Source organism: Neoarius graeffei, chromosome 9 (assembly GCF_027579695.1).
Source record: "Neoarius graeffei isolate fNeoGra1 chromosome 9, fNeoGra1.pri, whole genome shotgun sequence".
In the NCBI taxonomy this organism is placed as follows: Eukaryota; Metazoa; Chordata; class Actinopteri; order Siluriformes; family Ariidae; genus Neoarius; species Neoarius graeffei.
This window is the reverse complement of record NC_083577.1, coordinates 2436150-2448711: the sequence shown is the minus strand read 5'-3', so window position 1 is coordinate 2448711 and position 12562 is coordinate 2436150. Positions and strand designations below refer to the sequence as shown.

The following is a 12562-nucleotide window of genomic DNA, read 5'->3' as shown; positions in this document are numbered from 1 at the left end:
GAGAGAAGATTCCCTCAATGTGATGCCAGTTCATCTCAGGGTTCCATGATATGCACAATGATGTGACTGTGTCAGTTAAAGTGGACAGTCTACCTACTGCCATGGTTTAATTGTTGTTGTTATTATTATTATTATTATTATTATTATATACGGAAAATGGGGCGGCACAGTGGTGTAGTGGTTAGCGTTGTCGCCTCACAGCAAGAAGGTCCTGGGTTCGAGCCCCGTGGCCGGCGAGGGCCTTTCTGTGTGGAGTTTGCATGTTCTCCCCGTGTCCGCGTGGGTTTCCTCCGGGTGCTCCGGTTTCCCCCACAGTCCAAAGACATGCAGGTTAGGTTAACTGGTGACTCTAAATTGAGCGTAGGTGTGAATGTGAGTGTGAATGGTTGTCTGTGTCTATGTGTCAGCCCTGTGATGACCTGGCGACTTGTCCAGGGTGAACCCCGCCTTTCACCCGTAGTCAGCTGGGATAGGATCCAGCTCGCCTGCGACCCTGTAGAAGGATAAAGCGGCTACAGATAATGAGATGAGATGAGATGAGCACGTATACTTAGCCTGCTCGAAAATGCTGAGCTAAGGTCAATCTGGCAACCCGCAGTAGTTTCCTGTGTCGTTGCCACGCAGACAGATGTGTAAGATGTCTGAGCGCTGCTTTCTCTGCTTTATTCTCTGTGTTCAGGGTCTCGGTGCCTTTCTCGGTGTGATCTGTGCAGCAGAATCACCTGATGAGGTTCAAATAGAGGTTTTATTCTTGCCGGAAAGCTGCACCCAGAAAACGAAGAAGGGGGATTTACTGCACGCTCATTATGATGGATATCTGGCTAAAGACGGGTCTCAGTTCTACTGCAGGTAAAGTGCTGTTTAATAAACTCCACGCACAGTCCACACTCACCTCTCACTCACCCCGCGCTCAGTCAGCACTCAGCCCGCACTCAGCACACACTCATCACACACTCAATCCATAATCGGCACACACTCACCCCACATTCAGTCTGAACTCAGCCCACACTCATCCCGAATTCAGTTCATATACAGTCCACACTCAACACGCTCGTCCGCACTCTGTCCGCACTCATCTTGTAATCTGTCCACGCTCAGCCCACAATCATCCTGCACTCAGTCTGCACTCAGCCCGAACTCAGTCCACACTCAACACACACTCATCCCGCACTCTGTCCACACTCAGCCCACACTCATCTTGTAGTCTGTCCACACTCAGCTCACACTCATCCTGCGCTCACTCCACACTCACCCCGCGCTCAGTCAGCACGCACCCCACACTAATCCTGCGCTCGGTCAGCACTCATCCCATACTCACCCCGCGCTCAGCCCACACTCAGCCCGCTCTCAGCCCACGCTCAGCCCACACTCACCCCGCGCTCAGCCCACACTCACCCCGCGCTCAGCCCACACTCACCCCGCGCTCAGCCCACACTCACCCCGCGCTCAGCCCACACTCACCCCGCGCTCAGCCCACACTCACCCCGCGCTCAGCCCACACTCACCCCGCGCTCAGCCCACACTCACCTCGCGCTCAGCCCACACTCATCTTGTAATCTGTCCGCACTCAGCCCACACTCATCCTGCACTCTGTTTGCACTCAGCCCACACTCATCCTGCGCTCACTCCGCACTCACCCCACACTCACCCGCGCTCAGCCCACACTCACCCCGCGCTCAGCCCATACTCACCCCGCTCTCAGCCCGCTCTCAGCCCACACTCAGCCCGCGCTCAGCCCACACTCACCCCGTGCTCAGCCCACGCTCAGTCCGCACTCAGCCCACACTCAGCCCACGACCATTCTTTACTCAGTCCACAGCCCACACTCACCCCACACTTAGTTAATTGAAAAGCGCTCCAGGTGACTCCCTCATGAAGCTGGTCAAAATAATGCCAATAGTGTGCAACGTGTCATCAAGGTAAACGCTGGATACACTGATGAATCTAAAATATCAAATTTTTTTTGTTTTTCGCACTGTTTTGTTTAACACATAATTCCATATATGTTCCAGATGTTCTTTCATAGTTTTGATGTCTTCAGTATCGTTCTACAATGTAGAAAATAGTCAAAGTACAGAAGAAACCTAAAATAAAGAAAAGAAAACCAGTCATTCAAATGAAATGAAATTAAACATGCATCAGTTGTCAAAAATGGTTTTGAAAATGTTGTTTCATGAATTTCAGGATCATTTCACAGACCAGCATTTAAGAGATTCTTTAATTTGTTTCATTTTAATTAAGAATCATGTAAATGTAACTGTACTGTGTAACTTGGAAGATTTTTGACCCTCCTCAGTGACGTGTTTTACTCCTGTTCCCCTCCTCCAGTCGCTCAACTAAAGATGGAGAGCCTCACTGGTTTGTTCTTGGGGTTGGGGAGGTCATCAAGGGCCTGGACTTGGGCTTGAAAGACATGTGTCCTGGTGAGAAGCGAAAGATCACAGTACCTCCTTCATTGGCATTTGGTGAGAAAGGGAAAGGTAAGAGACTGCATTGTAAAACCACACTCTGTGAAAGGCATCACAGCCCCAGGTTTGATCCTGACCTCAGGTGACTGTCTGTGTGGAATTTACCATGGGCTTCCTTCAGGTTTTCCTGTTTCTTCTTGGTTCTGATTATAAAGGGACCAGATTTTAAACACACACTGAATGGATGTAGGTGGGATGTACGTAAAGACCTTGAAAAAACATCATGGAGCATTTTTCTTGCATTAGTTAATTCATTCAACTTTATTAATTGCGTTATCCCAGTCACTGTCACGATGGATTATGAGACTATCCCAGGAACGCTGGGAATGAAGTGGAAATACACAGTGAATGGTCCATCAGTGGGCACCATGCACAAACTCATTCACACTAAGGGGCGATTTTAGCCCCTTTTACACACAAAACCCATGAAGGTAAAACACAGGGATGTGATTTTTCCGCAAATTCGCGGAATTCCGCTTTTTTCACCTCAAAATTTGAAAAAAAATTTTCCGATTTTTCGCTCAAAAATCCGCATTCATATCCTATTCGTTCCGACTTTCAGTAATTCCGTCATTGAGATGAAACGAGGTATGTGATTGGCCCATCGCTCTGTAACAACCAATGAACGCGCTTGTTAAATAGCTGTACGTAAGCTCGCTTCAAACAAAGAGTTGAAAGATGGCAGCCTCCGTGATCGAGCGTAAAGATGCACCTGATCATCAGTTTGGTGTGTGTGTGTGTGTGTGTGTGTGTGTGTGTGTGTGTTTTTAAAGTAAATAAACATGGGGAAGAAGAAAAAAACAACCCAGCTCATTTCTTTCCCCATAATAAACCTGTGAGTGGTGATGGTGTCACTGCACGTGCGACAGCTGGGTATGTTTTCGCGGGGTGACGAAGGTTGCCGTGGCAACGGGGCCTCGCGCCGTCTGTTGCTTCCTGGATGCGCATGCGCACGCTATGAAAGCTGTGGTGAAAAGGTTAGCATCGGAGGCTAAACCTTCTGAGGAGAAAAGAAGGGGCGGTTTTTATTTCAGTTTGTTTTAGTTACGTCCGAATAAACAGCAGTTTAAATCACGGCTCTAGTTTACAAATCAAAATGGTTACTCAGTGAAAACAAAACAAAAGCTAGAGAGAGGGGGAGTGGTGTAGGGAGAGGGGGAGCGGTGTAGAGAGAGGGGGAGCGGTGTAGAGAGAGGGGGCGCGGTGTAGAGAGAGGGGGAGCGGTGTAGAGAGAGGGGGAGCGGTGTAGAGAGAGGGGGAGCGGTGTAGAGAGAGGGGGCGCGGTGTAGAGAGAGGGGGAGCGGTGTAGAGAGAGGGGGAGCGGTGTAGAGAGAGGGGGCGCGGTGTAGAGCGAGGGGGAGCGGTGTAGAGAGAGGGGGAGCGGTGTAGAGAGAGGGGGAGCGGTGTAGAGAGAGGGGACGCGGTGTAGAGAGAGGGGGAGCGGTGTAGAGAGAGGGGGCGCGGTGTAGAGAGAGGGGGCGCGGTGTAGAGAGAGGGGGAGCGGTGTAGAGAGAGGGGGAGCGGTGTAGAGAGAGGGGGCGCGGTGTAGAGAGAGGGGGAGCGGTGTAGAGAGAGGGGGAGCGGTGTAGAGAGAGGGGGCGCGGTGTAGAGCGAGGGGGAGCGGTGTAGAGAGAGGGGGAGCGGTGTAGAGAGAGGGGGAGCGGTGTAGAGCGAGGGGGAGCGGTGTAGAGAGAGGGGGAGCGGTGTAGAGAGAGGGGGCGCGGTGTAGAGAGAGGGGGAGCGGTGTAGAGAGAGGGGGCGCGGTGTAGAGCGAGGGGGAGCGGTGTAGAGAGAGGGGGAGCGGTGTAGAGAGAGGGGGAGCGGTGTAGAGCGAGGGGGAGCGGTGTAGAGAGAGGGGGCGCGGTGTAGAGAGAGGGGGAGCGGTGTAGAGAGAGGGGGCGCGGTGTAGAGAGAGGGGGAGCGGTGTAGAGAGAGGGGGAGCGGTGTAGAGAGAGGGGGCGCGGTGTAGAGAGAGGGGGCGCGGTGTAGAGAGAGGGGGCGCGGTGTAGAGAGAGGGGGAGCGGTGTAGAGAGAGGGGGAGCGGTGTAGAGAGAGGGGGCGCGGTGTAGAGAGAGGGGGAGCGGTGTAGAGAGAGGGGGCGCGGTGTAGAGCGAGGGGGAGCGGTGTAGAGAGAGGGGGAGCGGTGTAGAGAGAGGGGGAGCGGTGTAGAGCGAGGGGGAGCGGTGTAGAGAGAGGGGGCGCGGTGTAGAGAGAGGGGGAGCGGTGTAGAGAGAGGGGGAGCGGTGTAGAGAGAGGGGGCGCGGTGTAGAGAGAGGGGGCGCGGTGTAGAGAGAGGGGGAGCGGTGTAGAGAGAGGGGGCGCGGTGTAGAGAGAGGGGGAGCGGTGTAGAGAGAGGGGGCGCGGTGTAGAGAGAGGGGGAGCGGTGTAGAGAGAGGGGGAGCGGTGTAGAGAGAGGGGGCGCGGTGTAGAGAGAGGGGGAGCGGTGTAGAGAGAGGGGGAGCGGTGTAGAGAGAGGGGGAGCGGTGTAGAGAGAGGGGGCGCGGTGTAGAGAGAGGGGGCGCGGTGTAGAGAGAGGGGGAGCGGTGTAGAGAGAGGGGGAGCGGTGTAGAGAGAGGGGGCGCGGTGTAGAGAGAGGGGGAGCGGTGTAGAGAGAGGGGGAGCGGTGTAGAGAGAGGGGGAGCGGTGTAGAGAGAGGGGGAGCGGTGTAGAGAGAGGGGACGCGGTGTAGAGAGAGGGGACGCGGTGTAGAGAGAGGGGGAGCGGTGTAGAGCGAGGGGGAGCGGTGTAGAGAGAGGGGGCGCGGTGTAGAGAGAGGGGGAGCGGTGTAGAGAGAGGGGGAGCGGTGTAGAGAGAGGGGGCGCGGTGTAGAGAGAGGGGGAGCGGTGTAGAGAGAGGGGGAGCGGTGTAGAGAGAGGGGGAGCGGTGTAGAGAGAGGGGACGCGGTGTAGAGAGAGGGGGAGCGGTGTAGAGCGAGGGGGAGCGGTGTAGAGAGAGGGGGAGCGGTGTAGAGCGAGGGGGAGCGGTGTAGAGAGAGGGGGAGCGGTGTAGAGAGAGGGGACGCGGTGTAGAGAGAGGGGGAGCGGTGTAGAGAGAGGGGGAGCGGTGTAGAGAGAGGGGGAGCGGTGTAGAGCGAGGGGGAGCGGTGTAGGGAGAGGGGGCGCGGTGTAGAGAGAGGGGGAGCGGTGTAGAGAGAGGGGACGCGGTGTAGAGAGAGGGGGAGCGGTGTAGAGAGAGGGGACGCGGTGTAGAGAGAGGGGGAGCGGTGTAGAGAGAGGGGGAGCGGTGTAGAGCGAGGGGGAGCGGTGTAGGGAGAGGGGGAGCGGTGTAGGGAGAGGGGGAGCGGTGTAGAGAGAGGGGGAGCGGTGTAGAGAGAGGGGGAGCGGTGTAGGGAGAGGGGGAGCGGTGTAGAGAGAGGGGGAGCGGTGTAGAGCGAGGGGGAGCGGTGTAGGGAGAGGGGGAGCGGTGTAGAGAGAGGGGGAGCGGTGTAGAGCGAGGGGGAGCGGTGTAGGGAGAGGTGGCACGGTGTAGAGAGAGGGGGAGCGGTGTAGAGAGAGGGGGAGCGGTGTAGAGAGAGGGGGAGCGGTGTAGAGAGAGGGGGCGCGGTGTAGAGAGAGGGGGAGCGGTGTAGAGAGAGGGGACGCGGTGTAGAGAGAGGGGGAGCGGTGTAGAGAGAGGGGGAGCGGTGTAGAGAGAGGGGGCGCGGTGTAGAGAGAGGGGGAGCGGTGTAGAGAGAGGGGACGCGGTGTAGAGAGAGGGGGAGCGGTGTAGAGAGAGGGGGCGCGGTGTAGAGAGAGGGGGCGCGGTGTAGAGAGAGGGGACGCGGTGTAGAGAGAGGGGGAGCGGTGTAGAGAGAGGGGGCGCGGTGTAGAGAGAGGGGGCGCGGTGTAGAGAGAGGGGACGCGGTGTAGAGAGAGGGGGAGCGGTGTAGAGAGAGGGGGCGCGGTGTAGAGAGAGGGGGCGCGGTGTAGAGAGAGGGGACGCGGTGTAGAGAGAGGGGGAGCGGTGTAGAGAGAGGGGGAGCGGTGTAGAGAGAGGGGGAGCGGTGTAGAGAGAGGGGACGCGGTGTAGAGAGAGGGGGAGCGGTGTAGAGAGTGGGGGCGCGGTGTAGAGAGAGGGGGCGCGGTGTAGAGAGAGGGGGCGCGGTGTAGAGAGAGGGGGCGCGGTGTAGAGAGAGGGGGCGCGGTGTAGAGAGAGGGGGAGCGGTGTAGAGAGAGGGGGAGCGGTGTAGAGAGAGGGGGCGCGGTGTAGAGAGAGGGGGAGCGGTGTAGAGAGAGGGGGCGCGGTGTAGAGAGAGGGGACGCGGTGTAGAGAGAGGGGGAGCGGTGTAGAGAGAGGGGGAGCGGTGTAGAGAGAGGGGACGCGGTGTAGAGAGAGGGGGAGCGGTGTAGAGAGAGGGGGCGCGGTGTAGAGAGAGGGGGCGCGGTGTAGAGAGAGGGGGAGCGGTGTAGAGAGAGGGGGCGCGGTGTAGAGAGAGGGGGCGCGGTGTAGAGAGAGGGGGAGCGGTGTAGAGAGAGGGGGAGCGGTGTAGAGAGAGGGGGAGCGGTGTAGAGAGAGGGGGCGCGGTGTAGAGAGAGGGGGCGCGGTGTAGAGAGAGGGGACGCGGTGTAGAGAGAGGGGGCGCGGTGTAGAGAGAGGGGGAGCGGTGTAGAGAGAGGGGGAGCGGTGTAGAGAGAGGGGGCGCGGTGTAGAGAGAGGGGGAGCGGTGTAGAGAGAGGGGACGCGGTGTAGAGAGAGGGGGCGCGGTGTAGAGAGAGGGGGAGCGGTGTAGAGAGAGGGGGAGCGGTGTAGAGAGAGGGGGAGCGGTGTAGAGAGAGGGGGCGCGGTGTAGAGAGAGGGGGAGCGGTGTAGAGAGAGGGGGCGCGGTGTAGAGAGAGGGGGAGCGGTGTAGAGAGAGGGGGCGCGGTGTAGAGAGAGGGGGAGCGGTGTAGAGCGAGGGGGAGCGGTGTAGAGAGAGGGGGAGCGGTGGGAGTTTACCCCGGGAAAGTGAGTCTGTGAGGCGGCAGTGATGCTTGACCCCTCCCCCCTCCCGCCTCCTCTCACTTTACCTCAGAGTCTCTGCCAACTTCATCACAGATTATTTCACCTTTTTCACTCCAAGTTAGTTTTAATTTTCGCTCAAAACTTTTCCCACAGCGTGGATGTAAGGTAATTATACACAATTTTGATTTGTTTATTCAATATTAAAATGTTGGTGCAAATAATACATACTTGCCAACTTTTCAAAATTCTCATGAGGGAGAAAAGTGCATGAAAGACATTTTCAGTTGGCCGAGGGTCTGATGCGCGGTTGAAATGATAAAAACAGTGGAGCCCAATTAATTGGAAACACATTTTTTGTGAATGTTGTTTAGTGAAAAAGTGATTTTTATTCTTGCATATGAAAATCCTCAAGTGAGTGAACACTGTACAGTTCTGTATATGAGTCAATTTCACAGAAAACATATATATATATTTTTTTTTGTCCGGATGTGTTTTGTTTACATTTTGAGATTTCTAAAACCTTTTTATGGTCTCATATGATAAAACATTATCAGTTCTACCGTGCATTTCAAAATTTGACTACTTTGGTTCATAAATGTGCATTTTGTAGCAAATTTTAGGGTCGAAAATGAGCAAAAATGGCTGTTCCACTGAAAAGAGACTTTTTTTCCGACATGATTCTTAATGTTAGACAAAGGTGGAATTGAAACTTTTTCACGTTCAACGACAAGACTGTGGAAACCACAATGGACATATGATGTCACAAATTGAAAATGCCATTAAGAAAAGAGATTTTTTCAATGTTTTGTTAATTTTTGTACCTGTCCCAGAGGTTTGTGTCAGTTCTGTTACCGTGATTAATCACATAACAAAAATAAATGATCCCAAAAGCTATTATTGAAATTATTTGTTGCCAAGGATCTACATATTCTCACCTTTTATATGGATGGCAGAATGAACTGAATCTGAGAATATTTACTTAAAAATTTCAGTTTTGGTAAGTAGTCTATGCATGACTAATTTTTTTGTGTCAATCCTGTTACCCTGTCTAAACAGGGTGTGCAGTAACTTAATCAAATATTAGAAGTTGCCATACATAAGAAGCAAACCGGGAGACTACCGGGAGCAATAGAGTTTAATAAATAATGGTGGATGAATTCTTATGTTGCATCATGTTTGTTTGAAAAGGCACATTTAGGTATGTTCAACTTCTACAGTAATTGAAAGTATACATTTTGTTTTACCTTATACAAGTTTCTATTTATTCTAATGCAGATGATTTAATTTAGAATGACATTTTTAGGTTTCATGTTTTGGCTTTTTGTCAGTTAAGAATCATTGAATTTACTATAGGGGCTCAGAGTTGCATGTTGACCATTAAATTGGCTTGAATTTGTTAATCATGACAAGTTTTTTCTTGTGTGTTTGCTTGCCATTTTAGTACAATTTTTAAGTCAGAAAACCCCAGAACCCAGGAGCTTCGCCCCCCCTTGTCCCCCCACCAGGCCGCTGCCCTGGACCAGCTGGGGGCTGCAGGCCCCTAGACCCCCGGCTAAAATTTTCAGATAATTTCACCAGCCCCAAATCACATCCCTGAAAACAACACAAGATAGGTGATGAATTTTCCCTCTCAATCTTCCATAATGGCAGAGTATCACGTGTCGTGTATTCCCACCTGATGCTACAGAGCACAAACCTCTCCGAGATGTATAAAACACACGAGACCGGATATCAAGTTACATTACAAGCATTTAGCAGAGGCTTTTATCCAGAGCGACATACAACGTACCCAGAGCAGCCTGGGGTTAGGTGCCTTGCTCAAGGGTACTTCAGCCATTCCTGCTGGTCCAGGGAATCAAACCAGCAACCTTTGGGTCCTAAAGCTGGTTTTCTAACCATTAGGCCATGGTTGGAGCTTCCTCACATATAATCCCTAAAGCAGAAAGGCCATAATGTTGTGAAAAGCCCAAGCTGAGACATGGCACCAGTCAAGCTGCATCACGGCTCTGTTGAGAGAGTTCTCTTCCTGTTTCTGAATATTTGTTTTGTTCAAGCAAAGGCTTTTTATAACATTCTTGTTTCGCAAAAAAGGTATGTATACTATACGAAGGAATCTGAAGGTGTCTGATGGATTAAATAGGCGTTAGTAGTTGTCTCACTGTATCTGCATCATCATTTAAGTCAGTGATAGGAACGTCACAACCAGTCACAACATGTTATTCCGATGTTTCTGATTCCCACTGGAGTGGTGGCAAAAGATTGTTACTAGGTTGCCATAGACTAATGTTTTGTTCCCATCCCCACACAACACTATTACAGCATAATGGTAATAAATAAGTGGGTTTCAGTGTGAGTGTACAAGCCAGTGCATATTTAGTGCCAGTCCTAAGCCCATATAGATTGGGGAGGGTTGCGTCAGGAAGGGCATCCGGTGTAAAACTTATGCCAAATCAAATATGCGGAACAGATCCACTGTGGCGACCCCTAATGGGAGCAGCTGAAAGAAGAAGTATGAGTGTGGTGAATAATAATAATAATTATAATAATAATGAGACCGTCAATGACGGTGTAGCTCACTCCAGCCCTGTCTAGTCCAGAAGGAACGATCTAAAGTGGGCCACCTTGCACAATAAATGTTGTAAGCTATATACACTATATACAAGCTATATATAGAAGCGATATCCACCCTAGGAATCCCGACCTATTTACCAGAAAGAATCCAAAACGGTAAAGAATTGGCCAAGAAGAAGCGATTTTTGTTGAACTGCTCATTAAGGCTTAATTAGTCCATATCTTCATTATTAATTGCAATTATGCAAATTTGGGTAGAAGCTATATGCACCCCAGGTAGACCTTCCTTCCTGCCAAAAAGAATCAAAATTGGTGAAGAACTAAGGGAGAAGAAATTATTTTCGTGAAATGTGGATGATGCTGGACGGATGACAGACAACACATGATGAGACAAACTCATCACCTGTCGGCCAGATGAGCTAATAATCAACTTTGACAGAACTTTACAGCAAAACTCTGCTTCAAAGATGCATTCAATTAAATGTAATGGTTCTACTTTTAGTAGTTTTACTTTTTCCTAATTTTTTACACTTTTCTGTTTTATGCCATAGGTCCTGTTCCTCCTAATGCAACCGTGATCTTCAACGTGGACCTTTTGCATGTGCGACGAGGACCACGCAGTATAGACGCCTTTAAGGAAATGGACCTCGACAACGACCAGACTCTTACAAAAGAAGAGGTGGGCGATTTGGATCACCCTGCACTGTTTCGTGTCCTCATTTTACATAAATCCTGTATGACTCTCTTTCTTTTGATCATTAGGTGAGAGAACACTTAAAAATGGAAGCAAAGAAGCTAAATGTGCAGAAAGAAGAGTCCTATTTCAATGATGTTGTGACCGACATCTTCCACAGGAACGACCAGGATGCTGATGGAACTTTGTCCATGAAAGAGTACAATGTCTATGAGCATGATGAGCTTTAGCTGAGACACTACACTTCCTCACAGACATGTTTATGCATGTGGGCTGTGGGATATTTTTGAGGAGGAGTCTAATAAAATACCACTCAGACTATGCACACTTTTAATAAAGATGATTTTTGGATAATTGTTTGTGCCTGTTTTGTGCAGTTAAACACATATATCTCATCTCATCTCATTATCTGTAGCCGCTTTATCCTGTTCTACAGGGTCGCAGGCGAGCTGGATCCTATCCCAGCTGACTACGGGCGAAAGGCGGGGTTCACCCTGGACAAGTCGCCAGGTCATCACAGGGCTGACACATAGACACAGACAACCATTCACACTCACATTCACACCTACGCTCAATTTAGAGTCACCAGTTAACCTAACCTGCATGTCTTTGGACTGTGGGGGAAACCGGAGCACCCGGAGGAAACCCACGCGGACACGGGGAGAACATGCAAACTCCGCACAGAAAGGCCCTCGCCGGCCATGGGGCTTGAACCCAGAACCTTCTTGCTGTGAGGCGACAGCGCTAACCACTACACCACCGTGCCGCCCATGGCAAAAGCTTTTATCATCAAATAAAATTAAAATAAGTGATCTTGATTATATAAGAAATCATGTAATATAAAATGAAAATCAAAAATAGATAATATAGTCCTGTGAAATTACATATATCTCAAATAATTATAGAAATTTTCAACTAATTGAGTGAATGAATGAATGGCAAAACAAATTGGTTAACAGCAACTTAAAAAAAAGACTAACTGAAATATTACAAATTTGTTGATTTCTGAATTTCATCCCATTGATAAAGGGCAAAAATAGCTAAAGTTTTTTTTTTTTGAATTTCCCAACTTATTTCAATACACTGGAACGTGTAGAGTTCTCCAATTTCATTTCCAGGACTTAAAGGAAATATCTTGCAAATAAATAAATTGAGCTAAAGTCAGTATTTATGTCTGTCCTTTATAAAAAAAAGCTGCATGCTGATTTTTTTCTTAACGATATAACCACTAAAGTGATGAAAATAAACAGGCCTTTTTTGTCAGGGAGGCCGCCATAACTCCATCGTGTGTGATGTCATTTTCTGCGAGCACAGCGGAGGTGTATGAGTGCATGCTGTACTAGACTATAGTAATAATATTATGGTCTAGCATGGCTCCTCAGTCAGTTAGTTTGCATTTCTCCACAAAACTTATGGCAATGCAGTATTAGAAAAGGAATCAAAATAAAGTAGTGGCTAGTTTATTGCCTGTTTATTTAAAAAAATTACCTGCTTATCTTCCATCCATTTGATGCGTGACACAGCGTGCTGTCGTACTATTGGTGTTTTGTAGTGAAACAAAGTTGGGATCGCGTCTGGCTTCTGCTGTCGTTTCTGCCTCGTGTCTCGCTTCTTCCCAGTGATTTTTTTCATCCAAGTCCTCCACAAAACAATCTTCTGTAAAATGCTCACTGCACAATTTGCTGCTGCTTTTTCCAGGAGTAAAGTTTTCTCGCTTTACTTGATGAAGCCACTCGGCCAAATGCCTCGGATCCAGGATGGAATGAAGAAGACGTGTGGAATCCTACGTCACGCGGTGCCACCCTCGTTTTCATCTCCTAATACATCCATGTATCTGGCTAATCCAGTATGGCTGTGCCCAGGGAAATGGCCCAATGGACTGATGTTA

General features: G+C 50.4%; 1 protein-coding gene across 1 annotated transcript; it reads left to right on the top strand.

Annotated features, from left to right (window-relative positions):
* The first annotated feature begins 612 nt into the window (after window positions 1–612).
* fkbp7 (FKBP prolyl isomerase 7) lies at window positions 613–11028 on the top strand. The gene is made up of 4 exons (XM_060928580.1): window positions 613–849; window positions 2329–2480; window positions 10532–10659; window positions 10743–11028. Exons 1-4 carry the CDS (start codon window positions 629–631, stop codon window positions 10902–10904), a joined length of 663 nt encoding a protein of 220 aa, XP_060784563.1. The 5' UTR covers window positions 613–628; the 3' UTR covers window positions 10905–11028.
* The last annotated feature ends 1534 nt before the right edge of the window (window positions 11029–12562 follow it).